At 46.6% G+C, this 27,873-nt stretch overlaps 2 protein-coding genes across 10 annotated transcripts in view; one reads left to right on the plus strand and one right to left on the minus strand.

Annotated features, from left to right (window-relative positions):
• Window positions 1–2,813: 2,813 nt before the first annotated feature.
• On the minus strand, window positions 2,814–14,055 carry Mbd4 (methyl-CpG binding domain 4, DNA glycosylase). Of its 5 annotated transcripts, XM_050148639.1 has the most exons (8): window positions 13,788–14,055; window positions 11,534–11,755; window positions 10,017–10,795; window positions 7,034–7,108; window positions 6,815–6,949; window positions 6,078–6,227; window positions 5,608–5,711; window positions 2,814–4,366 (listed from the first exon to the last, which is right to left on the minus strand). In XM_050148639.1, the coding sequence occupies exons 1-8, from the start codon at window positions 13,871–13,873 to the stop codon at window positions 4,289–4,291; spliced, it is 1,629 nt and encodes a 542-aa protein (XP_050004596.1). In that variant the 5' UTR covers window positions 13,874–14,055; the 3' UTR covers window positions 2,814–4,288. The 5 variants fall into 5 exon arrangements, with proteins under 5 accessions (XP_050004596.1, XP_050004598.1, XP_050004597.1 ...); XM_050148641.1 differs by having other exon boundaries at window positions 4,275–5,711; window positions 7,034–7,105; window positions 10,179–10,795; XM_050148640.1 differs by having other exon boundaries at window positions 4,275–5,711; window positions 10,179–10,795.
• A 149-nt stretch (window positions 14,056–14,204) lies between these two features.
• Ift122 (intraflagellar transport 122) overlaps window positions 14,205–27,873 on the plus strand; it is a 74,617-nt gene continuing 60,948 nt past the window's right edge. For 2 of the 5 annotated variants that reach the window (XM_050148507.1, XM_050148509.1), the window contains exons 1-3: window positions 14,212–14,370; window positions 23,436–23,502; window positions 25,051–25,135. In XM_050148507.1, the coding sequence (XP_050004464.1) occupies window positions 14,330–14,370; window positions 23,436–23,502; window positions 25,051–25,135 (193 nt within the window). In that variant the 5' untranslated portion in view covers window positions 14,212–14,329. Of the gene's footprint in view, window positions 14,371–23,435; window positions 23,503–25,050; window positions 25,136–27,873 lie in introns of all 5 variants that reach the window. The other 3 variants (XR_007592923.1, XM_050148510.1, XM_050148511.1) reach the window with 3 other exon arrangements.

Consider the following 27,873-nt stretch of genomic DNA (forward strand, 5'->3'; position numbering starts at 1 on the left):
AGATGCTGTGAGCCGATTGGCTGAGCGCTTCCACGTGCTGGAAGCAGGCGGGGAGAAAACCCGGAAGCTGGGAATGTTAAAGACGACTTAGCCCCAGGTTGGCGCCTTGTGTGAGGAATCACACCTATACCCCATTCTTCCTGAGGCTCCTGAATCTGAAGTGAAAATTCCCCTATTTTCCTGTTTTCTGACAGATTTCCCCATCTTTAGGCTTCATTTTTTCACATTAAAAAAAAAAACGCTACACTCCCACAGTCCCGGAGGGCTGAGAACCCTAACCAGTCAAGGTCTAAATATGAAAGACATATTTGGTACTACAACTGGGTGCTATGGTCCGGAACCACAGTTATGGCGGCACACGCCTATATCCCAACGCTCAGAAGCAGGCAGGAGGGTAGACAAAAGTTTGAGGCAGTTTGTGTTACATGACGAGTTCCAGGCCAGCTAGAGGTACACCGTGAGAACCTATCTTTAAAAATCAAAGCTGGGCAGTGGTGGCACACACCTTTAATTCTAGCAGAATTAATTCAGGAGGGGCTGGTGGATCTCTGTGAGTTCGAGGCCAGCCTGGGCTACAAGAGCTAGTTCCAGGATAGGCTCCAAAGCTACAGAGAAACCTTGTCTCGAAAAATCAAAATAAATAAATAATAATGATAAAAAGTCAAAACCGGAAACAGAGACTGGGAACCAGTCCTAATAATAAATCTTTGAAATGTCCACCCACAGGTGAAATACGGGGTGTGCATTTAAAGACACACATGGAGGGCTCCTGGTAATGAAAGAAGCCTGCAGGTTCTATTTATATGGAATGGCCAGAATAGGCACGTCTCCAGACAGTCAGCTCCTGGTGACCAGGGATGAGTGGGGAGAAAGGATGAGCTGTTAACTAGAAGTGATGGGAAGGCTCTGGGATTAGCTAGTGACAGCCACTGTACAGCACCGCAGATGTTCTAAAAACAAAACAAAACCACTTACCTGAACACTTTCAATTTTATTATGGCCAAGTATGAGACACACAGGAGGGTCTCCGTGAGTTGGAGGCCAGTCTGGTCTACACGGAAAGATCATATCAAATAACAAAATTATTTTGCACTGCTGGGCACTGAGCCCTGGGCCTTGTGCAAAACTCCAGGGGAACACAACTGTTGAATTACATCTCTGACCCTAAGTCCTTTCTTTCTTTCTTTCTTTCTTTCTTTCTTTCTTTCTTTCTTTCTTTCTTTCTTTCTTATTTATTATTTATTTGTTTATTATGTATACAATATTCTGTCTGTGTGTCTGCCTGCAGGCCAGAAGAGGGCATCAGATCTCATTTCAGATGGTTGTGAGCCACCATGTGGTATTTCATGTTGTATAAGCATCTGGGTAGTCGGAATAATGTCGTGGCATGCCTGATAGTTGCTGGGAATTGAACTCAGGACCTTTGGAAGAGCAGGCAATGCTCTTAACCGCTGAGCCATCTCTCCAGCCCCCCTAAGTCATTTCTAAACTTTATGCTAAAAAACAGACCAATATTTGAACAAGTTCTCTGTGCTGGGGCCCATCTTCACCAGACATAACATCTTCCTAACCCTCTACAACTGAGGCACTCACATCGTTTAAAGTTACAAAGCCACAAGAACAAGGCAGCAGGGTTTCTGAGATATGAGGAAAGGCTTGGAAGCCCGGTGATCTTATCTGCTGAAAGGGGAGAGGCAGGCCTGGAACCCTAGCAACCAACCAGGCAGAGCTCCCCTCCAGCGAGACCAGGGAGGGGGCCTCTAAATGGCCTTGCCCTGCAGCCTTCCTTCCCAGCTGACTTCTGGGAATTTTGCTCTTCCACCCAACCTGAGCTGTGGCCTAGGAATGTCAAGGTTTCTCCATACTCTGAGCTGCTTGTGCTGGGTGTCCATCCTCACTCTTAGCCTTTCTTTTCTCTTCCAGTGCTGTCTGCACCGCTCTCTCATCCTGGGAGGTCTCCACAGAGCCTTTTCATCTTTTTGTCTCTCTCTCTCCCCAGCACAGGACTCTGTACTTGTCTGTGCTGCTGTGATGGGTTATTGTGAAGTGGAAGGGGAGGTGTGGCCAGCTTTCCTGTTCTTCAGTCAAACTGCATCTCTCTTTACACTTTGTGTCCTTGCTATTTTCATGTATGTATGCACACTGCCTGTGTGCCCAGCGCCAGAGGGCAACAGATCCCCTCCTTCCTGTGCTCCTTGGTGAGGATGCTGGGAACTGAACTTGACTACTGCCATGGCTGAGTCAGCGCTCCAGCCCCAGCATCCCTTGTAACAGCTGCCGCTTGTTCACCAGAGGGGAAAATCAATTAGTCTGCATCATAGCACATCTGCCTGGGCACATGCTAGCCTGCGACAAACAGCTTCTGACAGCTGGTTTACTTTGCCTTCATCTGATTCAATTTTCAAGCTAAACCTTAGAACGGCAATTGGCAATTAAGAGTTAATAATTTAGGACTTCATTTGGTGATTTCTAAGGCAAACGTTTCGAGGTTAGAACCACGATACTCCGCCATCTGTTATGGAAATGGGATTAAACATAAAAAGGTCCCATTCTTAACTGGGAGAGGAGATGAAGTTTTACAAAGGACCCAGGGTTAAGGGAATGAGTGGCAATGGAGCCACAAGCAGACAGATGTTTACATCCTCACAGGGATGCTAAGGTCAAATCCAAAGTTCTTAAGAGCCAGTGTGAGTGGTCAAGAACACATGATGCCCAAGGGACCTTTTTAATAAAAATATTTTTATTAATTACCTAATATACAATATACTGTGAAACCTATTTGTACATCAGGTCTGAAGAATTCCATTAAACATGGATGGGAGCCGGGTGGTGGGGGCGCACACCTTTAATCCCAGCACTCGGGAGGCAGTGGCAGGCGGATCTCTGTGAGTTCGAGGCCAGCCTGGTCTGCAAGAGCTAAATCCAGGACAGGCTCCAAAGCTACAGAGAAACTCTGTCTCAGAAAAACAAAACAAAACAAAACCAGGGATGGGAGGTGGTGGTGCACATCTTTAATCCCAGCACTTGGGAGAGGAAGCAGGTGGATCTCTGTGAGTCTAAGGCCAATCTGGTCTACAGAGCCAGTTCCAGGACAGCCAAGGCTACCCAAAGAAACCCTTTCTCAAAAAAACAAACAACCCCCCCCCCCAAGAAAAAAAACCCTCAAAGAATTCCATTAAAGAGGACCACCAGCCACTTATCCAAACATAGTTTTATTTAGTCTAACAACTTTAGTCTATATTTTTCTTATACAGGATTTGGATGTACAGCCAAAGCTGCTCTCACACTCACATAAGCCAGGCTGCCTTGAATTCAGTGGTCCTCCTGCCTCAGCATTACAAGTGCTAGGAATGTGTGTGTGTGTGTGTGTGTGTGTGTGTGTGCATATACATATTCTTACTGTGTGTGCCACTGGTGGATTTTTAGGTTTTTTTTTTTTTTTTTTTTTTTTTTTGTTTTGAGACAGGACGTCACCATATAGCCCAGGTTGTCCTGGAAACTACAAAGTAGACCAGGTTGACCTTGAACTTGATCATGACCCTCTCCAAACTCCCACACGTTAGGATTATAGTAGTGTACCACCATGATTAGTATAGGTGAATCTCTGTTACTGAATATATCATAACACAATTTGTTAATGAAAAATGGGATGCAATATTATGCATTATGTGAGTGGATGTTTGCTGTGAGAGTGGAGAGGCATAATTTGATTTTCAAATTACATCTTAAAATAGTGTTTAATAATCAGGACTTAATTTTTCCGTTAGGTTTTTATGTATATGCACATACATGCCACACACACTAAGGCACCAATGAAGCTGGAAGAGGGCATCAGATTCCTAGGAGCTGTGGTGGGCTGCCCGACGAGGGTGCTAAAAACTGAACTCGGGGTCCTCTGGAAGAGCAGCAAGCACACTAAGCTATTGAGCCATCTCTCTCCAGACTATTTCTTAAAATTTTTCTTATGTATGTGATATGTATATGTGAGTTCAAGTGAAGGTCAGAGGTCAACCCAAAGGAGTTGTCCCAGGGATGGGACTCAGGTCATAAGGCTTAGCACAAGTGACTATTTAATGAGTAACTTCACTACCCTGCCCTGTTTGGGTTTTTTCCCCTCTATGTAGTACAGGCTGGACCTCTGGACAACGGCTGAGCCATCTCCCCAGCTCCCAACAGTTACTTTTTCACATTAAGAATCTGTCTACAACACTAATCGACTAAGATCAACTAGTGGGAGGGAGCTCACTGTACACAGTGCTCCTAGGGATGGAAGCACAAGACAGCTGGCTTAAGACAGACTTAATTTCTCATGATTTTCCCACAGCCAGTCATGGTATTTGTTTAACTTGTGGTCTTCAGGGTGCACCTGGAAGAAAAGAAACATATCAGCCATAGACACATTTAAAGGTTGGTGAGGGAGTTTACCATGATAATGTATCTGACTTAAACAGAGAACTTGAACCCAGTAGCAACCATGACTGTCTACAATTATACCTTACATGACAGGACTCCTTCATTGTTTACAAAGTACTTTCCAGTTCAGAGCTACCCCAGCCCTGGAGCAGAAGGCAGTGATGAGTCAAGTGTTAGCTCCCTGCTTTTGGAACATCACAGATCCTGGGAGGCTTCATGGACGGCTCTGGTAGTGAAGGAAGAGGACCGTGGCCCTGCAGCGTGGGTTTCTCCAGACCTCACGGATTTAATATGTTAGGGCAAGAGGGCAGTGTGCCCGGGTATCCTCCAGTTGCAGGCTGCCATCAGAACACACCAGTTCTGGGCACAAATAATAGGACTCAGATGCCACCCTCCAGGATGAGATACGAGGAGATACTGGCCAACTAGACACTCTAAACCCGACCATTTCCTATGGAGCGTACTGTTTCTGGTGTGTGTACAGGCACCTTTTACCTTCAGGAAAAGTTGAAATTTTATTAGTTGCGCCTATGAGGCATGCCTATGAAGGTCAGAGTAGAAATTAGAGTTACTTCTTTATTTTCACCCTTATGTGGGTTCCAGGGATGGAGCACAGGCTGCCAGGCTTGTGAAACACATTTACCCACTAAGCCATGTCTCTGGTCTACCTTCCACTTTTTGTTTGGGAAAGGCTCTCTCACTAGCCTGGAACTTACCACACAGGCCAGGCTGTCTCATCTACGACTTTTGACTGTGCCATCCGAGAGCTTCCAGGCACCCTCCTGTTTCTGACCCCACAGTGCCTGGCTTTTACCTAAGTTATGGGGATCTGAATTTGTTCTTCAGGGCAAGCACTTTACCAGCTGAGCCATCTCTTCCCAGCACTAGGGGCTCCTTTTAACAGGAAGAAACCCTGTCAGTGTTAGAGACAGAACACACCAGGAAAAGACAGCAATAGGGTCAGGAGTGACAGACTGCTCAAGTCAGCAGAGGCCACAGCAAAGGGACTTGGGCGGGACCTGAGGAGTCCCTCCTACAGTTTATAACCTCATGCCGCTGCTGCTCCTTAAACTGAGGGCAAATCCGGTAGGGACTACAGCAGGGCTCCTGTCTCGTCCGTCTTGGACACACTCGTGGACTTCTTTGCCCTGGAGGCAGATGTGCTGGACATGCTATGGCTGGCAGTGGGCTTACCTGCTTCCACTCATTGACACAAAAGATCCGGTACGAGTCGTTGCCGTATTTACCAATCCCGTGAAGCTCAATCGGATACCTCCACTGCTTTGTCAGATATTCATCTGAAGATACACACCCCACACATGTGGTCAGCCCCAGGGAAGACTTGTAACAGGGCAGGACGACCCCTCCCTCTGGACCAGCATCCTTATCACCTGCCTCCTCCTAACCACTCTCTTTGCTTTGCCAGCTAGCCAGAGGAAATGACTTCCTGCTTCTATGCAAAGGGCTACTTTGGTGTTGGGCAAACATTTATGGTTTAGGTCAGCAGGAGTCTGTGGTGTGGGGCAAGCAGGCTGTTTTAATGTCTTTAGTGCTAGAGCTAAATGACCTCAATTAATAGAGCATCCGGGGGCATTAAAGTTTTAAGGTGTGGCTGCCTTCAGTGGGCACAATTTGCTTCTTCCTTTGGGGCCACGGGAACATACCTGAAAACTTGACAATGGTTTTTGCACGGAGATCATAGAGACCGAGAGGCTTAAGAAGTTCTGACACGTCCCTCCAGTCAGCAGTTCGGGCCACCTCGGCTGAAGGATACTTCTCTAGAAACTCCCAAAGCACAGGGATGGCCATCTTGCCTGGCAAGCAAACCACAGCAGACATGTCTGGGAAGGGCTGACTGTGTCCAGGTAGTTCCTCATCTGGGGACTTCAGGCAGGGGCTTCCTTGTTACAACTTTCTTGTTAAGCACGCTGGGAAGGTTCCATGGATCTCTATCCCCAGCCTTGCTTGTTAATACTGTCAAATTATGACCTGAACCAGTAACCACTTACAGAATCAAATACCAACACTGTTAATCTCCTTGATTACCAGTCCAAATTATACCAAAATGAGCCTAGTTTTTAAGTAATCAGATCACCAGATAACCACTATATGCATTCAATGAATACAACCTGGATAGAAGGTGGGAAAATATTAACTGCTCCTTCACTGAAGACCCAAGCTAATCTAGAAGTAGGAAACCAATGACCACCTGGCCCTCAGTATTAAAAAGGATGCTGGCTGTCATTCAGTCTAATGTTCCCATAGGTGAAGAGTTCTGTGGGCTAAAAGGGAAAGGCCTTGTCCAACATCATAAACTCAAAACGGACCTTGAACTTGGGCCTCTTAACCAGTTTGGTTCTCTCCCTCCTCACCAGGACACAGATGGCAATGACCCACAAACCTGAGGTCCGATTGAGAAATATAGTCGCAATGAGGAGCTTCCAGGGATCATGGAAAAGTGTTTCTTGAACAAGATTAAAAGGTGACCGAGGAGGAGTCCATTTCTTGAAGGCTTTTCGTCGTGGGGGGCTAAGAGCTACAGAAACATAGGGGTGTCAAAGTTGTACTCATGAAAGACTTGGGTTGCCCCCCTCCATACTGCTTGGGGAAGGGCGGGTACCTTCTTTGTTGTACTTGCTGGAAAAATACAGGCTTGTTTTCCTTCTTTCTACTTGTGTTCGTGGACTGCTGTCTTCTGAAAAGAAAAAGCAGTTTAGAGAATCTATGTTTATGGAAGGGTGAGGCAGAAGAGAGTTTGTGGTTAGCCTGGGTTACATAATAAGCACTTACACAAATTAGTCTACTTCTCCTAAACACCCGGGCAGCTGGGCCTTATCTATCTTATCTCCTTCCCTTTAGATGTAAGGAGATTGAGGCACAGAGATGCTAAATAAGCCCCAGGGCACTCAGCTAGTGTGAGAGCCAACAGTGGAAAGCCAGGCAGTCTAGCTCAAGGGCCTGTGCCCTTTACTGATGCCCTGTGACTTACATGGCCAACTCACAGTAGGGGAAACTGCAACAGTGTGAATATACTGGTCTATTTGTATGATATGGCCATTAAAATGCTTTTGAGATTCTATCATGAATATTTTCCACTAATATTTACTTCTAAATGAAAAAAAGTCAAGATTCTAAAAATGATCCCAATTTTATAAACATGGACTCATATGTCTATGTATGAACACACACACACACACACAGACACTGAGAATAGAATTAAATGGTACAGTGGTTGTTAGAAAGACTGTTCAAGGTTCTGCAGTTGTATTTACCAAAAAGGCGGATCCAGGAGAGGCTGAGGAAGAGATGTGAGCTCAAGGCCCAGCCTGGCTTCTGTCTCAAAAAACCAAACTAGGGCTGGAGAGATGGCTCAACAGCTAAGACTACTTGCTGCTCTCCCAGAAGGCCAGAGTTCAGTTGCTAGTACCAATGTTGAGTGGCTCACAACTGCCTGTAACTCCAGCTTTAGGAGACCTGATATCCTCTTCTGGCCTCTGTGGGTACCCACAGATATGTGGAATTCACACTCACCCACATCAATACAAAATAAAAATCTTAGCCAATGTGATCAGACCTCTGGAGTTTCTACAACTGTCACTTAGTTTAAATGGTCATACTTCATACTCCTTTGGCTACACCCTCTGAGCACCAGTTAATAACATCTTACATTTGTATATTAAAAAAACATCTTTTTTCACTTCCCATTTTTACCCCACAGTTATTATTTTGTTATTGTTTTTGATACAGTGTCTCATGTAGTCCAGGCTCACCTCAATCTGCCAGGTAGCTGAGGATGGCCTTGAACTCCTGATCTTTCTACACCTAACGCCCAAGTGTTTGGATTACAGACATGTAACACCATACAGCTACCTTGTATTATTAATTTTTCATTTATGTGTGGAGGCCAGTAGAGGGAGCTGGAGTTACAGGCAGTTAGGAGCTACATGACATGGTTGCTGGCAACTGAACTCAGGTCCTCTGGAAGAGCAGGAATTGCTCTTAACCGCCGAGTCATCTCACTAGCTAGCTGTCTTCTCTTGTCTTGACGTGAAAAAATGAGACTAGTTAGGCTTATTCCTTAAATTTTCAGAAACTAAGGCTTAACAATTAAACAGTTGCCAGAAAATGATACTGGGGTTGACTAAACACCGCAACACACATCCAGGTCTCCACATAATGATGTCTGTGCCTTCTGCTACTCTAGTCTGTGCAGGTAAAGCCCAGAAGAAACTATGAAACAGAACAAAGGAAGCTGATATTCCTCATGGGTTCCCACACATCACTACCCAGCCTCCTTTACTGTTGTCTTGATATTTCTAGCCAAGCAATTATTGTTCCACTGGGCACCTGGTAACCCAATGGTACTTCCCCTTATACTGAGAACTAGACCTCAGTAGAGGAGGAGCTGAATATATCCATATTTGTCAAGGGGGGATGCTTCTAATATTTAACCTGCCCATTATAATAGCAGTAAATTCATATGACCCGATGCTTCCTTTATGAAGCTCAAAGGACACAGACTGAGGAGTCTCATCCATCCTCTAGGTACATGTGGCATCCCCTGTTAAAGACACGGCAGTCCCAGGCACAGAGAAGGTGCACCGTTATGGAGAGGACAGAAATGCAAGCAGAAATCAAGTGTTACCCTGGTTCCACCAATCTGTGCAGCCTGTTTCCCCAACGGAGTCCCAGTAAAATTAAAATTACTGTTCTTTAAGGGAGTTATTCATTATTGCTGCTGTGGCATAATGAATAACCCAGAGATGCTCAGATCTTTTTATCTATTATTCACTGAGGCTTTGTATAGGCAAAACTGCCAAGCCCCGACTCTGTGGGAAAAGCACAGAACAAATAATACATGAACTAAGCAATTACACTTTTGAATTATTGAGAGCTCCCAGGCCTTTTAGAGAAGCATCAGGCCGTAACAGGAGATAAAAAGACTGTGATATAAGATGGGATTAAATTGGAGCCACACATCAGCAGTACAGGAGGGGCGGGAGGATGCTGACCACTCTTGGTCAGTTTATGTATAAAAGGAGTCTTACCTACATTCTTCGCAGAGAAGCCTTTTAATTTTCCTTACAGTCTAGAAAGAGGAAGGCAAGTGGAGAAAGCTCCGCCTCCCAGCTGCTGCCCAAGAGAGGTGGGAGCAGCCATGTCCTGCCACTGTCCTGCCTTTGCTGGGCGCTGTGGTTGTAGCCAGCCGTGTCCCTCTCTGCCACAATTAAGGGCTCGATGACCAGCTAGCTCAAAGACCAGTTAGGGAAGGGGATGTGGCTCAGCTGATAGAGTGCTTGCCTACAATGCATCAGGCCTGGGGCCCATGCCCAGCACTGCATTAAAATAGTAGCATCGGGACACATGCCTTTAATCCTAGCACCCACCAGGCAGAGACAGTGAGACCCAAGCTAGCCTGGGAGTCATGGAACCCTGTGCCCAAAAATCCCTTAGAGAGGGCAGAGTTGGGATCAACTGGGAGAACGTATCCGGCTCTTTTTCACTACAGTCTCTATCTCACCCATACCCAGGGAAAGGAGTACAAGCTCCGGGAAGGTAAACTGGTTACCACACAGCTAACAGCACTTTCATGTGCCAAGTACCTCGGAGTGTCTCAGAAGTAAGGCGTTTCTTGGCTTGGGAGCAGCCGGGCATTTCAGAGTCACCCTGTAAAACGTCGATATGCAAATGCGCCTCCCCCTCTCCGTCTCCCTTCGATTTGATTTCCTCTGCTTCTAAAAAAGTTTGCTCACGGTTCGTATCACCTGCTTCTTCCGTTGAATGCAATTTGTTTGTGATGCCAGAAGCTACTTGTGTGGGATGAAGATCTGACCCTGGACTCAGTGGCTTTTCTGTACCCAGGCCCTTCTCTTCCCCAGCCACGCTGACAGTCCCTTGGCTGGAGCAGGCACCTGCAGGGCACAGACATTCCGGTGGAACCAGATCACTTTCAGCACCTGCTTTCTGAACCACAGATTCTCTTTTTCTGGAACTTCGTGCAGAATCCGAGAGACTCTTCCTGCGCCTTTGTTTGGTTTTCTCACTTCCAATTCCTTTCAAAACAGCCGCCTTTCTTTTGGGCTTTCTGGAGTTGGACAGTCTGCTGCTACCTGGGGTCTCTGAATTATCACTGGGTGAAGGCAACACAGGGGTTTGCAACCTGCTTCGTGTCCTGAGGTTATGCTGTGAGATGCTGCTTTCCTCTGGCTGCTGTGACTGTTGCGACGTCAGAGCTACCAAGCTTTGGTCTTTATAATCGGATCTGATGTCCCCTTTAGACGGTACAGTAAAATCAAAATCTTCAGGCTTAAGAAAAGTCTCTCCATTTTTGAGAAGATAATTAGCAAGTGAACGCTTCGATCTGAACTTCAGTCCTTGTGGGCTAAAAAAAAAAAAAAAGAAAAGAAAGGAAACTTATGCTAATAAATAGGAGTGACTTTTAAAAAGAACTGAACCACATTTCGGATTTCCAATTAATAGTTTCTAAATGTCACCAAAGATGTTTGCCATTTTAAAGTAACAAAAAGTGATCAATGGCCCCTTTTCAATAGATTTCTCTATGACAATATAAAAATCAACATACAAATATAGCTTAAATCCAAATGTATCATTAGCCACTGGGAGCAGGATCAACAACATGTATATGTGACTGTTCCCAAATCACTTGATAAAGCTAACCAGTGACACTGAGGGAACAATAATGGTTTATAACAAGCTTTTAAAAACATATGTGAGTGTGGCGTATGCGTGTGTGTCTGAGCGTTTTCATGTGTACCTGTGCATGTGGAAGCCTAAAGTTAAAACTAGGTGTCTGTGCTCACTTTCCACTTTGAGACAGTCTTTCTCAGTGAACCCGGAGCTCACCAATCCCAGTTAGTCTAGCTCGTCAGCTTTCCCTGAGGCTCCATTCTCTGGCCCTGAGGGCTGGGGTTACAGGCAGCTGCTATACCTACTCAGCCTTTTAGAGGGGTTCTGGGGATCTGAACCCAGGTCTCATGCTTGCTTGGCAAGTGCCTTATTCCCTGAGCCATTCCCCAGTTCATAAACCCAAGATTCTTACTAATGTTCCTATTACGGACAAAACCCACTGGGCTGGACTTGTTTCCTCCTGAGTGCTCACCTGATGAAGTATACGTCATATCTGCCTGCAGTTTTCCCAGACAGCCTTTGCTTCACAATTCTCTCCCATCCACACACGAGGGGCTCATGGCGTTCTGTCTCTGCAGGGCCGTTAAACTGAGTAGCAGCAGCAGGTTCCTGGGGAAGGGGGCTACCTTCGCTGCTTATCACCGGTTCCTTTCCGTCTTCTGTTCTTCCCAGTCCAGCGGCTACATCCTCCTTGCTGGAAAAACAAAGCCCAAGTGATGAACTCATTTCAAATATCTTTTATGCCAGGTGGTGGCGGTGGCGGCGCACACCTTTAATCCCAGTACTTGGGAGGCAGAGTCAGGCAGATCTCTGTGAGTTTGAGGCCAGCCTGGTCTACAGAGTGAGATCCAAAGGACTCTCTGCACAGTAACAGTTGAAGAAGATAACATTTTTTTAATTGTTTGGTAATCATGCAGTAGGGCTACTATAAAAGGTTTCTGATAACAGCTGGTACCTGACATTCACCTGAGATCAGCACTGCTTAAACTGATCGGCCCTCTCCTGCCAACAAGTAAGAAGAGCACTTCACAGATGTGTGCAACTTTCATAAAACAGTGTTAACCCCACCCCCAGGCACATGACTTCCGGCAAGAACTTCCAAATCTTTTGGTCTTGAGTCTCATCACTTTGTGAGCTTAAAACTTAGTCTTATTGACAAATTGTGTGATAATGAAATCCAATCACTTGCAGAACTAATACCAGAGCCCAAGCCTGCAGAACTGTGATCAAGTACTTCTCCCCATGCTATTATGGGGGGGATACCGACAAAACCTTCAGTACAGTGTATCACTCCCCCCTTTAGAGGAGGATATGGGCACCATGTCCAGGCAGGTGCTGAGGCCAGAGGGGGCTGGAGCCCTTGGAGCTGGGTTACAGGTGGTTGTGAGCCCGGGCTGTGGATGCTGGGAACAAACCCAGGTCCCATGGAAGAGCAGTAAGGGCTCTTAACCACTGAGCTCTATCTCCAGCCTTGGGAACAGGGTATCTTAATCACTAAACTATACATTTTAAAAGGAGAGGGAGGGTCTGGAGAGATGGCTCAGTGGTGACGAGCATATTCCAGAAGACTCCAGTTCAGTCCCAGCAGCCACATCAGGCAGCTCCTCACAGCCTGCAACTCTAGGTTCAGTCAATCTGACCCTCTCCTCTGGTCTCCACCAACACCTGTGTACATATTCAAAGACACACGTGAATAAAAATAAATCTTTAAAAAAGAAAGTGAATGAGTCTCTAGGGAGACCATTTAACCTAATCTGCCTTCTTTAAACAGGGAGACTAAGCAAAAACTAATGACTGACCACGGTTAGAACAACGGCACCTGATGGAATTTGGGGTTAATAGCAGTTAGAGAATTTTTTTTTTTTTTTTTAAGCTTTTTGAGACAGGGATTCTCCGAGTATCTCTGGCTGTCCTGGAACTCACTCTGTAGACCAGGCTGGTCTCGGGTCTCGAACTCACAGAGATTGGCCTGCCTCTGCCTCCCTGAGTGCTGGGATTTAAGTCGTGCACCACCACTGCCTGGCTCAGCTAGAAAGATCTTAGAGAGAGTAACTGAAATATGGAGGAATCACCACAAACTCTTAGGTTAACAAACTGGGTGGAAAAGCCAGCTCTGCCATTTATTATCAGCTGACCTTCCAAGAGAAAGACTTTTTGGGCTCAAAATCTCCTTTCTCCATCTGTTAAAAGGAATAATTTTTTAGAAAAGGTTTTGCTGCTGTTGTTTGCTTTTAAGACAGAATCTTATGCACCCCCAGGCTGGCCTTGAACCCACCACGTACCAGAGACTCATCTTCTACTTCTGATCCTCCTGCCTCCACTGGCCTGCACCACCACGTCCGGGTATTCGGTGCTGCCGATCCAACCCACGGCTTCGTGTATACTAGGTAAGCACTCTACCAAGTTAGTTAAATGCCCAGACCTCAAGGCTGTTTTGAGCGGCCAACATTTGAGACATGCAAATTTTAGCCCCGATACAATAGCTGCTTCCTTTGCGACTTTTCCTACGGCCGTTTCTGAGGCTCCCACTTCCGACCCAGGCTAACCTGCTTGCATAACAAAACATCCCTTGTCCTCCAAGCTCCCCGGTCAATTCGGCCAAGGAATTGGGGACGGGGCCCCCCACGGGTTCCCACAGTGGGGTAGAAACACCCACTCAAGAGCGATTCTCCTGTTTCCATTCTACAGATGGTGAAACTGAGGCTCGAGAGGGGTTAACAACTTGCCAGAGGTCCCAAGGCGGGTCTGGAACTAGGCTTTCTCTGGGGGTGCTGGAGGGGGCTGAGCTGTCCCAAAGGTTTGGGGTCTCCATCCTTGCTGCTCTGGTCCACCGAGCTGCAGCTGCAGCGCAGCTCCAGGTCGAGAGGCGGGGTGGAACTTGAACACAGCACAAAACACTGGGCGGAATCCAAAGACGGACCGGAGAATCAGTCCCCACTGCTGCTTTCCCGCCAGCCGCCAAGGCCAGGGCCCCGCCAATCAAACCCTCCGGCGGCTAAATGCCCCGCCCCACCCATCTTCCGTGACCGCTCGCCAGCGTCATACTTCCGCTTTCGCCTCCTGCGTCCGCCTCCTGCGTCCCTGCGCGCTTCAGCTGAGGAGCCAGCCTCCCTTTTGGACTTGCGCACTTGGAGCTCTGTGAACTCACGCGCGGTCCATTGCGCATGTGCGTTGCTAAGGGTAGCGCAGGTAGCCAGAGTGGTTTGCTGAGAGAAGCCTGTTGCTGTCGAGTCAGGGAGGAGGGGCCCGAGGCGTGAGGGAAGCCGCGATGAGGGCTGTGTTGACGTGGAGAGACAAAGTGGAGCAGTGGTGAGGAGCGGGACGCTCGGGGATGGTGGGGGAGGCGGCGGGAGCCGGGGTGTTGCTATGGCAACGGGCCTGCGGCCTGGGCCCAGCATTCTGATGCTGCACCTTCAACTCCCCAAAGGTCTTTCTCCTTGAAAGAGAGATTCCTGGAGTGGGCTTGGGGACCACCTGAGGGTGGCGGTCTGCTGGAGCGGTTTATAAGTCCTCACCGTCTAGTCTTGCTCCTCTCTTCTCAAAATCCCGCCGAACTTTTCTCACTCACCAGTGTGTTTTCTAAACTTCCTAACCTTTGATACATTTTCCAAGTGCTCAGTTTTTGGTTACGTGATATTTTTTAGGCTTCTTCACTTGTTTTTTTGAGATAAGGTCTCACTTTAAAGCTCTAGCTGACCTGCAATTCACTATGTTGACCAGACTGGCATTGATCTCAGAGATCTGCCTGCTTCTGCCTCCCCAGTAGTGGGATTGAAGGAGTGCACTACTATGTCTAGCCTACTGCACTTTTATTTAAACATGGTTTTATGCAGAAAATTATTCCATATATGAGAAATCATTTGTCCCAAATGCAATAACTATAACGTTTGAGCAGAGACAAACGTAACAGTGTGAGTAGCGTGCATCTAGGTACTGTTAAAAGGGAGTGTTTCTGCCTGATCCACTGTGTCTCAAGTGGGACATTCCCATGTAAGGTCAGAGAGACGTGTACGATGAGCATCACAAAAGACATTGTCCTGGTTAGAAAGGATGAAAAGGGACTTAGCAGTTTAGAACGAGTACTTCCTACACAAGCATGAGGACCAGAGTTCTAATCCTAGCATCTCCATAAAAGCCAGGTGTGGTCCTATGCAAGCCGGTACTGCTGCAGAGGGGAATCAAGACAGGATGATTGATGGGGTTTGCTAGCCACCAGCCTAGCTGGGGAGGGGGCCTGCAGGTTAAGGGAAGAAGAGAGGACACCTGATACCGGCTGGCCTCTGCAGACCACATGCACACATGTGTGTTTATTCATGCATTTATATACTGACACTTACACACGGGCAAATACAAATAGTTTGAAAAAGGATGAAAGAAAGTTGGACCGAAGCCTGTAACCCCAGCACTTCTGGGGGAGGAAGCAGGAGGATTGGGAGTTTAAGGTCATTCTCAGCTACACAGCGAGTTCAAGGCCAGCCTGGACTTTATGAGATTCATTCTCAAAAGACAAAAGAAATTGGATTGGGAAAATGCCTCATCGGCACAGGCACTCACTGCCCAGGGATGCAACCTGGTGGAAGGAGAGAACCAGCGCCGTGATGTGTGTACCCCTCAGCGTCTGCACACACACACTATTACACATGAATAGTGAAAATGCCCAGGTGCAGTGGTGCACACCTTTAATCCCCTGAAGGCAGAGGCAGGCAGATCTCGGAGGAGTTCGAAACTAGCCTTGTCTATAGAGTAAATTCTAGGACAGCCAGGGCTACACAGAGAAACCCTGTCTTGAAAACCAAAATAAATAAATGGATAGTAAAAAAATGTTTTATAGAAGAGAATGACCGTAGAGCGACTTTGCCACCTTAATAATTCAATGCTGTTTGCTGTCTACTCTATTTTCCCACCAAAATTCATCAGCCAGGAAAGCACTTTGGGAAATCCTGGCTTATTTGACTAGTTCTCAGCCGGAATCAGATTCTTCCTAGAGGGTCTGTTCATCATCACACCACGCTGTCTGTCCTGGGGCCTTGCTGTGTGTGACACTGAGGTCCTAAACCTCCCCCAGGGCTCGCTTTGGAGGAGCTTGCACAAGGAGCAGCTAATGCTGACTGGTTCCAGACACTACCGAAGAACTTTGTATCCTTTACCTTGTTTTTCTCTTCACAGCGGCTCTGAGGGAGGCAACTGGAATTACCTCCAGTTTGCAGCAAGGAGCCTGAAGTGTAGGGAGGGTAGCAAGATGAGTGTGAGATGGAGCCAGCTTGCCAGCTCAGGCTGCTCCATCCCAAAAGCCAGTTCTTTCAGCCTCTACCTTTAATTCAGCCAGGCAAGTATGTGAACAGGCTTACTTCTTTACATCTTCAATAGAAGGAACTTCTATTGCTTGTAGGCCTTTCTGCACCCGACTTGAAACATGTCGCCTTGCCAGTGTCTTTCATTTGAATAAAACCCTCTTGGAGGTGAGCAGCAAGGTGCTCGCAGTGGAAGGTGCTTGCTGCCAAGCCTAATGGTCTGACTTTGACCCCTAGAGCTCATATGGTAAAAGGAGAGAGCCAACTCCTGCTAGGCGTCCCTTTGGCCTCCAGAAGCTCTTAGTACTACACATGCCCCCAATTAAATAGAATTTTAAACAGTAAACAAATGCTTTTGGTCTTGCTTTTTTGAGACAGGGTCTCCTGTAGTCCAGGCTGGTCCTGGGTTTCTGGGCAGCCTCAGCAGTGCTGGGGTAATAGCATAGTTTATTACTTTCTCTTCCCTCTAGTGTAAGAGCACCCACAGCCAGGGTGGTGGTGGCGCACACCTTTAATCCCAGCACTCAGGAGGCAAAGGCTGGTGGATCTCTGTGAGTTTGAAGCCAGCCTGGTCCACAGAGTGAGTTCCAGGACAGCCAGAGCTATTTAGTGAGACCCTATAGTGGCTTTCTCAAAAAACAAAAGCCAGTACACAGAAAAGAGCACCCACGGCACAAACTGGCAATAATTGGCAGCCAAGCACGTGGCTTCTGTGTCAGAGAGCAATAGGGAGTGGCAGGGACTATGGCAAACTGGAAGGCTCCCGTCTGCACGAAAGGGGCAGCTGCTGCTCTGCTCCTGCCAATTACCACTGCGTAGGAATTTGGCCTGGTGTGTGCAGATCTTCCTATTTTTACCAGAAGCTCGGAATCTGCGTTTTCAATGTGAAATGTCCTAATTTTTAGATGTTGGCACCTAATTAGAAAAAAACAAAGTAAAACACCATGTGGGCCAAACAAAACATTTGCTGGTCAAATGCAGTCTGATCTGCTCTGTTCCCAACCCCTGGCACAGAATTTGGTTCATTCTGCTCTTGTGGTACTTAGAGTCTGTTGGGTGTGAGAGTTATTTTTTAATCTGTTTAGCCCAGAAGTCTAGAAACTGTGTAAAAGCAATGGCTGTATTTCATTTCCTAATGTTTCTGGAGCCTGTTACTGTTTGGTGAATAGATGTGTGTGTGTGTGTGTGTGTGCATGAATGACTAACCAAGTGAGTGAGTGACCTGCGAAGACTGCTTATCTGGCTATTACAGGTTTGAAACAATCTATCAGAATAGGAGGTACAGAGGTTCTGTAGACCAGCAGCCTGATGATGGCCACATTGCCACCGGTGGAATGGAAGGAAACAGAACAAAACTAGCACCTAGACAGGGAATCCAGCAGTTCCAGATGCCCTCCCCAGCCTGCCATAGGCTCCTGCTCTGCGTTTTTGCTTCTGGTCGGTCTTTGACCCAGCAGCAGAACTCAATCAGGACCTGTTGCTGTGATTCTGTGGCTCTGCTCCACATGAACCCAGAGTGACCCCTTTCATGTCAAACTGTGCATTTTGCTGGGTGGTCCCCTGGCCTCCTTCCCTCTAGGCTTGCTAACATTCAGATTTGTGTTTTGGAGCTGAGCCAAAGATTCCATTTCCCTACCCAAAGACCCTTCTCAACTGATTCTCTCCACCTCCTCCCTCCTCTCCCTCCCTCTTTTTCTTTTTTCATGTATGTGGTATGTGTGTGCACGTGTGTATGCAGATGCCCTTGCCTGGGTGTGCACATGAGGAGGTCAGAGGTTGACATTGGGTATTTTCTTCTATTTTTTCCACCTTATTTTTATTTATTATTTATTTTCTATGTTAGGTATGTGGATATTCTGCCTGTGTGTATGTCTGTGCACCACCTAAGTGCCTGGCATCTGCAGAGACCAGAAGAGGGCAGCAGAGCCCCTGGAACTGGAGTTACAGACAGTTGTGAGCCACCATGTGGGTGCTGGGAAACCATGTCTTCTGCAAAAGCAGTGAGTGCTCTTAAATACTGAGCTCTCTCTCCAGCCCCCAACCTCCTCCTCCTCCTCCTTATTATTGTTTTGAGATAAAATATCATCACTGACTCTGAAGTGAGCCAGTTAAGCTAAACTAGCTATCAGGGCCCAGGATCTGCCTGTTTCCATGTCTCCATTGCTGGGGTTACAAGTATGGTTTGTCATGCTCAGGTTTTACATGGAATATTGGGGACTTGAACTCACGTCCCCAGGCTTGCTCAGCAAGCACTTTACCAAATGAATTATCTTCCAACCTTTAAATTCTCTCTTATCTTTTATTTCTGAACTTCTAATTTTCTTTCTCTCTTAAATATGCTACTTTAGGTTCATCTCAACCACAATCCTTTTATAGGCTAGCTTATCTTATTCTGGGCAGGCTAGCTAGCACTGAGAGCTATTGAGATTGAGAAAGCAGGGGGTATGGTTCAGTGGTGGAGAGCTTGTGCAGCATGTGTGAGGCCAAGCATTCTTAGCACCACATTAAAAATGTAATGAAGTGATAAAATTTGTCTGAGATTGCAGATTCCTGCTACTCAGATCTCCAGCCCAGTAGAGAGCTCGTCTCAAAAAAGTGAAAGGAAACCTTGAGTTTCATCTAGGCACAACAAATAAACAAAAATAAAAGCAACCCCAAAGCAGTAAACAAGGTAGCATGTGTGGCTTGTGTGGCTTTGAAGAGCACCTTGGGACTTGAGTCCGTAGAGGACAGTTGGCAGGGCTCCCCTCCCATCTCTCAGCAGTGAAATCTCATCATGCAGATTTGACAGTTTATCTGTTTCATACAGGAGGACACGTTGGGAGAGAGGCTGCCATGGTGGCACAGAGCACCAGTGGACAGCAAGCCTCCAAGCCCTGGAGTGTACTGGCTAAGGCTAGGTGGCCATGTGGAGAGAACATTTGTCCTGGGTGGGTGTTAGATTCCACGACAAAGTCTGAGTGCTTTCCAATTTGGGGGATTCTGTGATGTTGTGATGTCATTAAATCCTTGGGGGTGGCTCAAACATAAAATCCAGGCAGGTTGTCAATTGCCATCAGTGTATTTAGAACTTGTCAGGCCCCCAGGTCTAACATATTACGTAAAACTTCGTCATTGCCCTTGAGTTGTAGATGACTGTGTTAAGGAGACACATATGACACAGTCAGCTACAGAAGAAAGCACATTTTAGGATCTGAGGGAATTGTTTCAGCTTAGCCCAAACGAGTCACACTTGCAGCTGAGATGGCTCAGTAGGTAAAGGTGCTTGCTGCTAAGTCAGATGACCTGAGTTCCATCCCAGGTACCAACGTGATAGGACCAACTCCTATTAGTGGTCCTCTGACCACACACGAACCATGGACTGCATTTGTGTGCCTCCCCAAATGAATTAATAAATGTAATAAAAATGATCTGAAGCCAAGAGTGGTGGCACATACCTCTAATCCTAGCACTTGAGTAGTGAAGGCAGGAAGATCAGAAGTTCTAGGTCAGGCTGGAGAGATGGCTCAGTGATTAAGAACACTGGCTGCTCTTCTAGAGGTATTGAGTTCAATTCCCAGCGACCACATGGTGGCTTGCAACCATCTGTAGTGGGGTCTGATGCCCTCTTCTGGCATAATGTTGTCCATGCAGATAGAACACTCATATACATAAAATAAATAAGTCTAAAAAAATAAGAGCTGAGGTCTCATTCTCAGCCACATTAACTGAACAGTGAATTTGGAACCAGACTGAGCTATATGAGGCTATTTCAAAAACAACAACAAAAATGCCAGGTGAGGTGGCTCACACCTACAAATCCAGCATTTGGGAGGAGGAGCACCATAAGTTCAAGGCTAGCTTAGGCTACAAAGGACAGAGTAATAAGACCCTGCCCCCACAAACAAACAAGACAAACAAATAAAACTAATCCAAGCACGGATAATCCTTGGAGCAGAGGTGTAAGAATCATTATGACTGGCTCAGGCGTATACAGGCAGGAAGGGAGCCCCACCAAGGACCAGATGAAAGGTGCCGTTCAAGCTAATATCTCATCAAAAGACACGCGGATGCTAGGCACTTTATATGAGGCTAGCCCATGACCCCTGGTGTTAGGAGGATAGCCCTCTGCCTTGTTTTACAGCTGAGAGTGACATTCAGATAGGTCAGCTTTCTTGTCCCAGTTCCCCTCTGCTTTTCAGTCTAGCACTTGCTTCTCTGAATGTGAAACCCGTCAAGAACATTAGGAACAAGGAAGCCCAGGCCTGTAACCATGTAACAGTGAGGAAGGACAATGTAGAACTTGGGCCAGGATTTAATTCTACACAGTATGCCAGACAGGCTTACCTTTGCTCAGCCTCTGTCGGGCAGCTGTGCAGCAGAAGACAGCTCCTCTACATATGTTTCCAGTTCCTCTGTGGGCTCGCCCTGTCTGCTCTGTTGTACTATGGTGTGTACAGGTGGGGTAACATTCCCTGTCCCGACTCTCAACTGCAAGTGTAAAGAGTTTTTATTCAAGGAGTCTTCCAGGAGTCAGTAGCCTGTGGTGTATGATGTTGTGTGTGGACAGACACATAGAAAGGGTACTCACTCCACATGTGTAGAAGGGAAGAGTCCAGAGCCGAGGGTATAAAGCTAGCTGCGTTGTTGCCTGTCTGCCTATAATTCCGGTCCTTCCAAGTCTGAGATGGGAGGATTGCCCGACATTTGAGGCCAGCTTGAGCTAAGTAGCTAGCATGAGGTCACCCAGAGATATAGAGATCTATGTCTCAAAAAAACAAAAACAAAAAAACAAAAAACAAAAAAAAAAAAACAAATAAGGGCTGGTAAGATGGTTTACAGATGGAAGTGCTCACTACGCAAGCCTGATGACCTGCTTTTGATCCCTGGAGTCCATGTAAAGAATTTGGTTATATACATCTGTAATCCCAGAGCTCCTGAGGGGAGACGGAAGGTGAGACCAGGGCAGTCACCTAAAGTTCACAGGCCTAGAGTATACCACACGGTCACCACACGGCAGAAACAAGAGAACCTCTGCCTCAACACGGTAGAAGGTGAGAACCGATTCTGGAAAGGTGTCCTCTGACTCGCTTGCCCCCACACTTGCACAAAGACACAAGAAGTAAATAAAATAATACCAAAACTGCAGACGAGGGTGGGGAAGGGAGGTGGTGGCCAGAGAACACGAGGGGAAGGATACATTTTTAATGTCTTTGTGGTAAACGATACGACACATTAATTAACTTTCTGCAATACAGACTACATATTTATATATTATATAAATATATTGTACCGTATATACAGTTATTATTTGTAAGTTACTTTCCAAATTCTACATGGATTGCCTTTAGTAAATGATAATACTTTTGAGGGGGCTTCTGAGAAGGCAAGAAAACCTTGTGAATTACTTCATCAGCCATGATACACACTAACAGCGATAATGAAGACTGAGGGAAGGTTGGCACATGGGTTTTAAGGCTGGGCTGCTGGGATGGGGACCCTGGCTTCACCTCTCCCCTGCAGCACTTCGCTTTCAGGCAAGTAGTTTTCTTATCTGCAGGGTAGGCTTAGGGTTGTGAGGCTGAGAGACCTTAAACAATTGAGCATTTAAACTGTATCCTGTACACAGCAACACATGTGCTCAATAAATGTCAGCCGCTGGGAAAACATTCAGGGAAACATTTGACATGCTTGGCAGTCATCCAGGCCAGTAGAGGCAGTGCAGTATGATGGTTAGGAGCCCAGGCTTCAGAGGCCCTGGTTGGTTGTGTTCAGCTCCTGCCCAGCTGAACCGTGGTGTTACCTATAAGCAGAGTCGTCTGTCCTTTCATTCCCATGGCAGAGTTGTTTCAGGAACCCCAAAGGTACCAAAACTGACAGATGCTCCAAGTCTCCCTTTCATACAGCGTGATGTCTGCGTGGGAACTTTCAGAGGACCTGGAGCTACCATTATGCTGTAAATCAGCTCTCGATGACATGGGAATGCTGTGGAAATCTCTACGCCTCTGTCAGGGAATACTGATAAGGAAAAAGGACCTGTGTTCACTACAGACTTGATTTTTTTCCCCCTCTGAACGTGTGTATGTGTGTGTGTGTGTGTGTGTTTCTTTCATTTATTTTTAAGACATTTTATTATGTATACAGTGTTCTGCCTGCACATATGCCTGCAGGCCAGAAGAGGGCACCAGATCTCATTACAGATGATTGTGAGCCACCATGTGATAGCTGGGAATTGAACTCCATCTCTGGAAGAACAGCAGGGCTCTTTAACCTCTGAGCCATGTCTCCAACCCTGATTTCTTTTTGTTTTTAATTGTTTTTATGAGACAGGATTTCTCTGTTTAGCAGCCCTGGCTGTCCTAGACCTTGCTTTGTAGACCAGGCTGGCCTCGAACTCACAGAGATCCACCTATCTCTGCCGCCTGAGTGCTGGGATTAAAGGCGTGCGCTGGTGCTCCTGGCTACAGTACCGTTTCTGTGCAGTTCCTCCTGCCCTCACAGTATCCCTTACCATCTTACCCACTCTCAGGGGGCCTTGGTTATAAAATACCTTTGCATGTTTGTCAGTATGAAGGCAAAAAGTGCCATACTTCCTGACATGTCATCACTTAGAAAAGCATATTCTTTGAAGCTGGTGCCACAGGAATTCTTGCCCAATGTGTCTGCTTCATACATTCCCATTCAAGTAGAAACTCCTGGAGGGAACTCTGTCAAGCTCCCCTGTGTCTGTTGGTGCCCCATACCTAACGTGTACTTGGTAATATCTGGGTAGCTGTGGTGCCTCACACTTTAGCTGGGCTGTCCCACCTTTCCATGGAATGCTTGAAAGAGCCTGTGCCCTCAGCTCTTGACCCTTTGAATCATTTCTGGCTTCTGGACGAGAGGAAACGGGGACGGAGCTGACTGCCGAGCAGATTGTGATTGAATGGGCTGCCAAGGTGTGGTTGTTGAGTGGAATTTGCAGCCAGATGCAATTGTTAGCTATTATTTTCTACCCCGGCACACACACATTATTTCATAATGGAAATAAAGCTTGCTTTCCTGGCCATTAGCAGACCTCATCGTTTCGGTTCTTAATTGTCTTTTTGTCTTGTCTCCTGTTAGTATCTACGACCTCGCGTTCAAGCCTGATGGAACGCAACTGATTCTGGCTGCAGGAAACAGATTGCTGGTAGGGTTTCGTCTTGAGTTTCCATTCCGAGTGCTTTCTTTTCCCACCCTCTTGTAAGTACTCTGAAATTTGACCCCCTTTTTTTGAGATAAAAAAGGCAAGGGCGGAAAACCCAGCCATTCCTTTTTAATAAGGAAGGAAATGGTGTATTTAAAACAGGTAGGTGGACTGTCTATCAGATAGGAACTCATGAACAATGCCTCCTTTGGAGTCATTTGTCTTTCCCCTTTGAGACGCCCATGAAATGGTTGCAAACAATTAATCAAAATGCCTTTGAAACTGGGTGACTGTCAGTTCATATTTTGTTGGACCAAAGTGAAATAACAAGGCTAAAGGCTATCTATCTATCCTTCCACGAGAAGTCAGAAAGCTGACCCTGACTAAACAATTCCATATGAATGCTGTCCCATAGTTCATAGTTTCAAAGGATGCAGGCTCCCTCTGGAACCTATCCTAGTACCTAAGGGCAATCTTCAGAGACGCCTTTCTGTTTGACCCCAGACCTCTGTAATAGACCTTCTTCCTATAAGCTGTGTCCTCTCTGCTGTGTCTCCATGTTCTGTGTGCCAACTGCATTAGTCTCACGGCTATGGTTGAGTTGTTCTGCAGACTTCTTTCCAGGGTAAACAGCATAGATCCTTTTCACTTCCCGTCATGGACTTCCTTCTCAGTGTTCTGCCTGTGTGGGAGAGCTCTGTCCTCATTTCTCAGATGCTCTGTTTTTTACATCACATATTTAGCCATGTTGCACAACTATAAAATACCCTAAATGCACATTACAGCTGGGTTTTATAGCACTCCCTCCCACTTGCAAACCCCACGTTTGTTAGATCTGTGACTTTCAGACGTGGTCGTAAGTATGATGCATCTGTGTGTGCTGACATTAGCGGCAGTGTTGGCCCTGACAGTTAAACATGTTGTCCACCAGCTCTTTGCGAGTGCTGGCTTTGTTAACGAGGGCCTGCCTTGATGGGTCATTTATCCAAGCCCATGTAAGAATGAGGGAAATTGACTCAGGTCTGGTTGCGCAAGTTTATAATCTCAGATACTTGGGAGGTGGAGGCAGGAGGATCAGAGATTCAATGCAGGCCCGTGCTGCAGAGGAAGTTCAGAGCCAGCCTGAGCAACTTGGTCAAACCCTGTTTCAAACTAAAAACTAGAAGAGAAGTCTGGGAATCTAGCTCAGAGGCAGAGGGCTTGTCTGGGATTGTACAGCACCCCAGGTTCAGTCCTGGTACTGGGTGGGGAGGTGGGGAGAACAGGTGAAGTTTGTGGAGCTTTCCCTCAAGTGAAAATGAGTGTGGTCACTGTTTCTTCACCATTGATGGAGTGTATCTGGCCACACAGAGCTTAGAGCTGGACCTCCACTTCCTGCTTGCCTTGCAGAAGACATATTCATTCTTGCTATGCAGTGCTGTCTCTACTTGATACTAATTTAGGAAATCAACAACTGTTGTGTTATAAAAACAAAAATAGCAGTAGCACCCTGCAGGAATTTTGAATAATGGACGTCACACAGATAATCGATATTTTTATTTCTTCTGACAGGTTTATGACACCTCCGATGGCACCTTACTTCAGCCCCTCAAGGGACACAAAGACACTGTGTACTGCGTGGCATACGCAAAGGATGGTAAGAGTACTCTTTACCTCTGCATGGCCTTGTGCTGCTCCTCTTCCTCCTTAGGAGCTCTGTAATTATCTTTAAAATGCAATCTGCATGCTCAGAGGCTAGGCAGTAGCTTAGACTTTGGCTACTCATGGAAACAGGTAGTTTTGCTTGCCTTTTGTGGTGCTGGGACCGAGCCCAGGGCCTTGTGCACACCAGGTTGGTGCTCTGTCATGGAGTTAAGACTCTAGTCTAGCTAGCCACATGTCAGGCACTGCCAAGTACTTGTCTTACTTCAGAGAACAAAGGAGAAGAAGGGATTGTTGGGAGCCAGGAGGAAGGGAGGGATCAGGGAACATGTAACATGAGCATAGTCCATAAGATAACGAAGTGTGAGGCTGGCAGGTGGTAAGGCGGGCAGAATACGTGGTCGGAAGTGTTGAGTGGAGAAGTCTGGTGCATTATCTGATTAGACTGTGAGATGGGCCCCTTCAGAGAAGGCAATTGAGCAAAGACTTGCAGGTCTGAGATGGAGAGATTTTGATTAGGCATTTGGGGAAGGAGCTTCTTTTTTTCAGAATTTGGGGGGATTTCAAGATAGGGTTTCTCTGTAACTTTAGAGTTTGTCCTGGAACTCACGCTGTAGACAAGACTGGCCTCGAACTCATAGAGATCCGCCTGCCTCTGCCTTCCGAGTGCTAGGATTAAAGGCGTGCGCCACCACAGCTTGGCTGAAAGGAGAACTTGAAGATGGAAGAGCCACTGCAGCAGCCCTTGGGTTGGAGCTGGGGCAGAAAGAATGGGAGAGGGGATAGAAAAGAGCAGCTGTTGGGTCGCCAGATGGTGTCAACATCATCAGAGCCCTCAGTGAAGGAGTGAAGACAGCATCATTGTTAAAGGGGTCTGAGTGGACCAGGGGTCTGATCTGATTTCTATTTTATATGGAAGCCTTGGAAACAGCTTACCAAGATGAGGGGAAATAGGGAGCTGAGTGACAAGCATCTTCCAGGACGGGTTTCAGTGTTTCCGTGGGGTCCAAAGAAGTGGTAAGAAGTGATCAGGTTCTGGATAGCTTTGAGGACAGAGCAGACGGGATTTTCTGGCAGGCTGGGTGAACATTGCGGGCAGCTTCACAGCCCTTGACTGAATGACTGGATGGTAGAAGTACCCTCCTCCAATGTGGGTGGTGCTGTCTTGAGGGCAGCCGCAGTGGAAGATCCAGAGTTCAGGTGTGCACATTTGCACTCTGGAAACTTGGTGGGAGAGAGGGAGAAGATGGCTGGGATGCAAGCGTCCAGTGGTAAGGATATGGGACCTACGACACAGGTAGGTAGGGCTTTGCTTCTGGAAGGGGCATGGCAGGCAGGGCCTGTGATAGTAGGGATCTAAAGGACATTCTTTCATGGTTTTAGTGTAATGGGAAGCCACTGGGACCGAGAGTGAGGACTGGGAAGAAGTGTTAGAGAGTTGAAGAGAAAGGAAAAAGTAATTTGCAGGTTTGGAGAGTGGGAGAATGAATGGATTTGGGAGTGCAGTGGGACCCCCAAGGCCGGAAGGATATACTTGAAGCTGGAGGGCATGAGTTGCAAGTGACAGCCCTTTGTGTGGTTTGTCTTCGCCAGCCTCTTTGAGCTTCATAGCAGCAGCAGGAGGAGGAGGGATGGCTTTAGTCAGAGTGCAGTTTACAGGCAAGGTGAAGTGACAGCAGAGCAGAGAGGATGACTTGAAACACGTGGAGAGGCTGCAAGGGAAGAAGGGCAATGGAGAAGAGGTGGGGTCTGAGCTCGAGAGATTATTATACTGCAGCACCTGGATGGTTGGAACAGAGAGAAGGTGGTTGGAGAATTGGTGTGAAGTTGAGATTGTGAGCAAAAAGTAAATTCTTGTGGGCTGGGGACGTAGCTCTGTAGTAGGAGCTGTGGGGCTGCGTCCCCAGCACCCAGGCCTCCTGCTAGCTTATGCCCCAAAATAATTACACGGACACTGTATTCTTTTAAACACTGCTTGGCCCATTAACTCTAGCCCTTACAGGCTAATTCTCATATCCCGATCAACCCATCTCTAATAATCTGTGTAGCATCAGTCTTACCGGGAAAGATTCTAGCCTACGTCCATCCTGAGTCTGAGCTTCATGCGTCTGCCTGGGAGAGGGGAGCATGGCCTCTCTGAGCTCACTTCCTCTTCCTCCCAGCATTCTGTTCTGTTTACTCCACCCACCTATGTTCTAACCAATAAAATGAGACAGGGCAGTTTCTTTATTTTTTAACCAATGACCTTCCTTCATCATTTCCCCTTTTTCTGTTTAAACAAAAAAAAAAAGGAAGGCTTTAACTTTAACATAGCAAAATTACATATAACAAAACAGTTATCAAGTAAAAATTATAATATTTATATTTATTTTATCTTTATCATAACTAAGGAAAACTATAACTATAACTAACTATTCTTCAACTCCATCAAAGACTCCAGAAAGATACAATATTACCTAAGCAAACAAGAAATAAGCAACTTTTAAACTCTAGAAATGACAGAGACATCTCACTGCCTGGACAGTCACCCAAAATTCCTCTGTACTGTTGGGGCATCCATCTTTAGCCTTCAGGCCCATGGTATCCAGTAGACATTTCCATGAAGCAGGAAAATTCAAAGTCAGTTCAGTCACTATCTGTTGTGTCCTGCAGAATGTCTTGCAGACTCCTTCATGAATCAGGAACCCCAAAAGGTCATCTCACCTTTAGGCAAGTTCAGTAGTCCTCTCTCTG

The sequence above is a fragment of the Alexandromys fortis genome, unplaced genomic scaffold, assembly GCF_014885135.2.
Source record: "Alexandromys fortis isolate MF-2015 unplaced genomic scaffold, M_Fortis_MF-2015_v1.1 scaffold_59, whole genome shotgun sequence".
Lineage (NCBI taxonomy): Eukaryota > Metazoa > Chordata > Mammalia > Rodentia > Cricetidae > Alexandromys > Alexandromys fortis.

Bases quoted from the DNA above. Each gene is read 5' to 3' on its own strand.
- Mbd4 (XM_050148637.1), bottom strand. From the start codon at position 13,873: ATGGAGACCCCAAACCTTTGGGACAGCTCAGCCCCCTCCAGCACCCCC. The intron at 10,796-11,533 runs GTGAGCACTCAG...TTTTTTTTTTAG, and splicing joins TATGACGTATACTTCATCAG to CCCACAAGGACTGAAGTTCA. The intron at 6,228-6,814 runs GTTTGTGGGTCA...TTTGCTTGCCAG, and splicing joins ATTTCTCAATCGGACCTCAG to GCAAGATGGCCATCCCTGTG.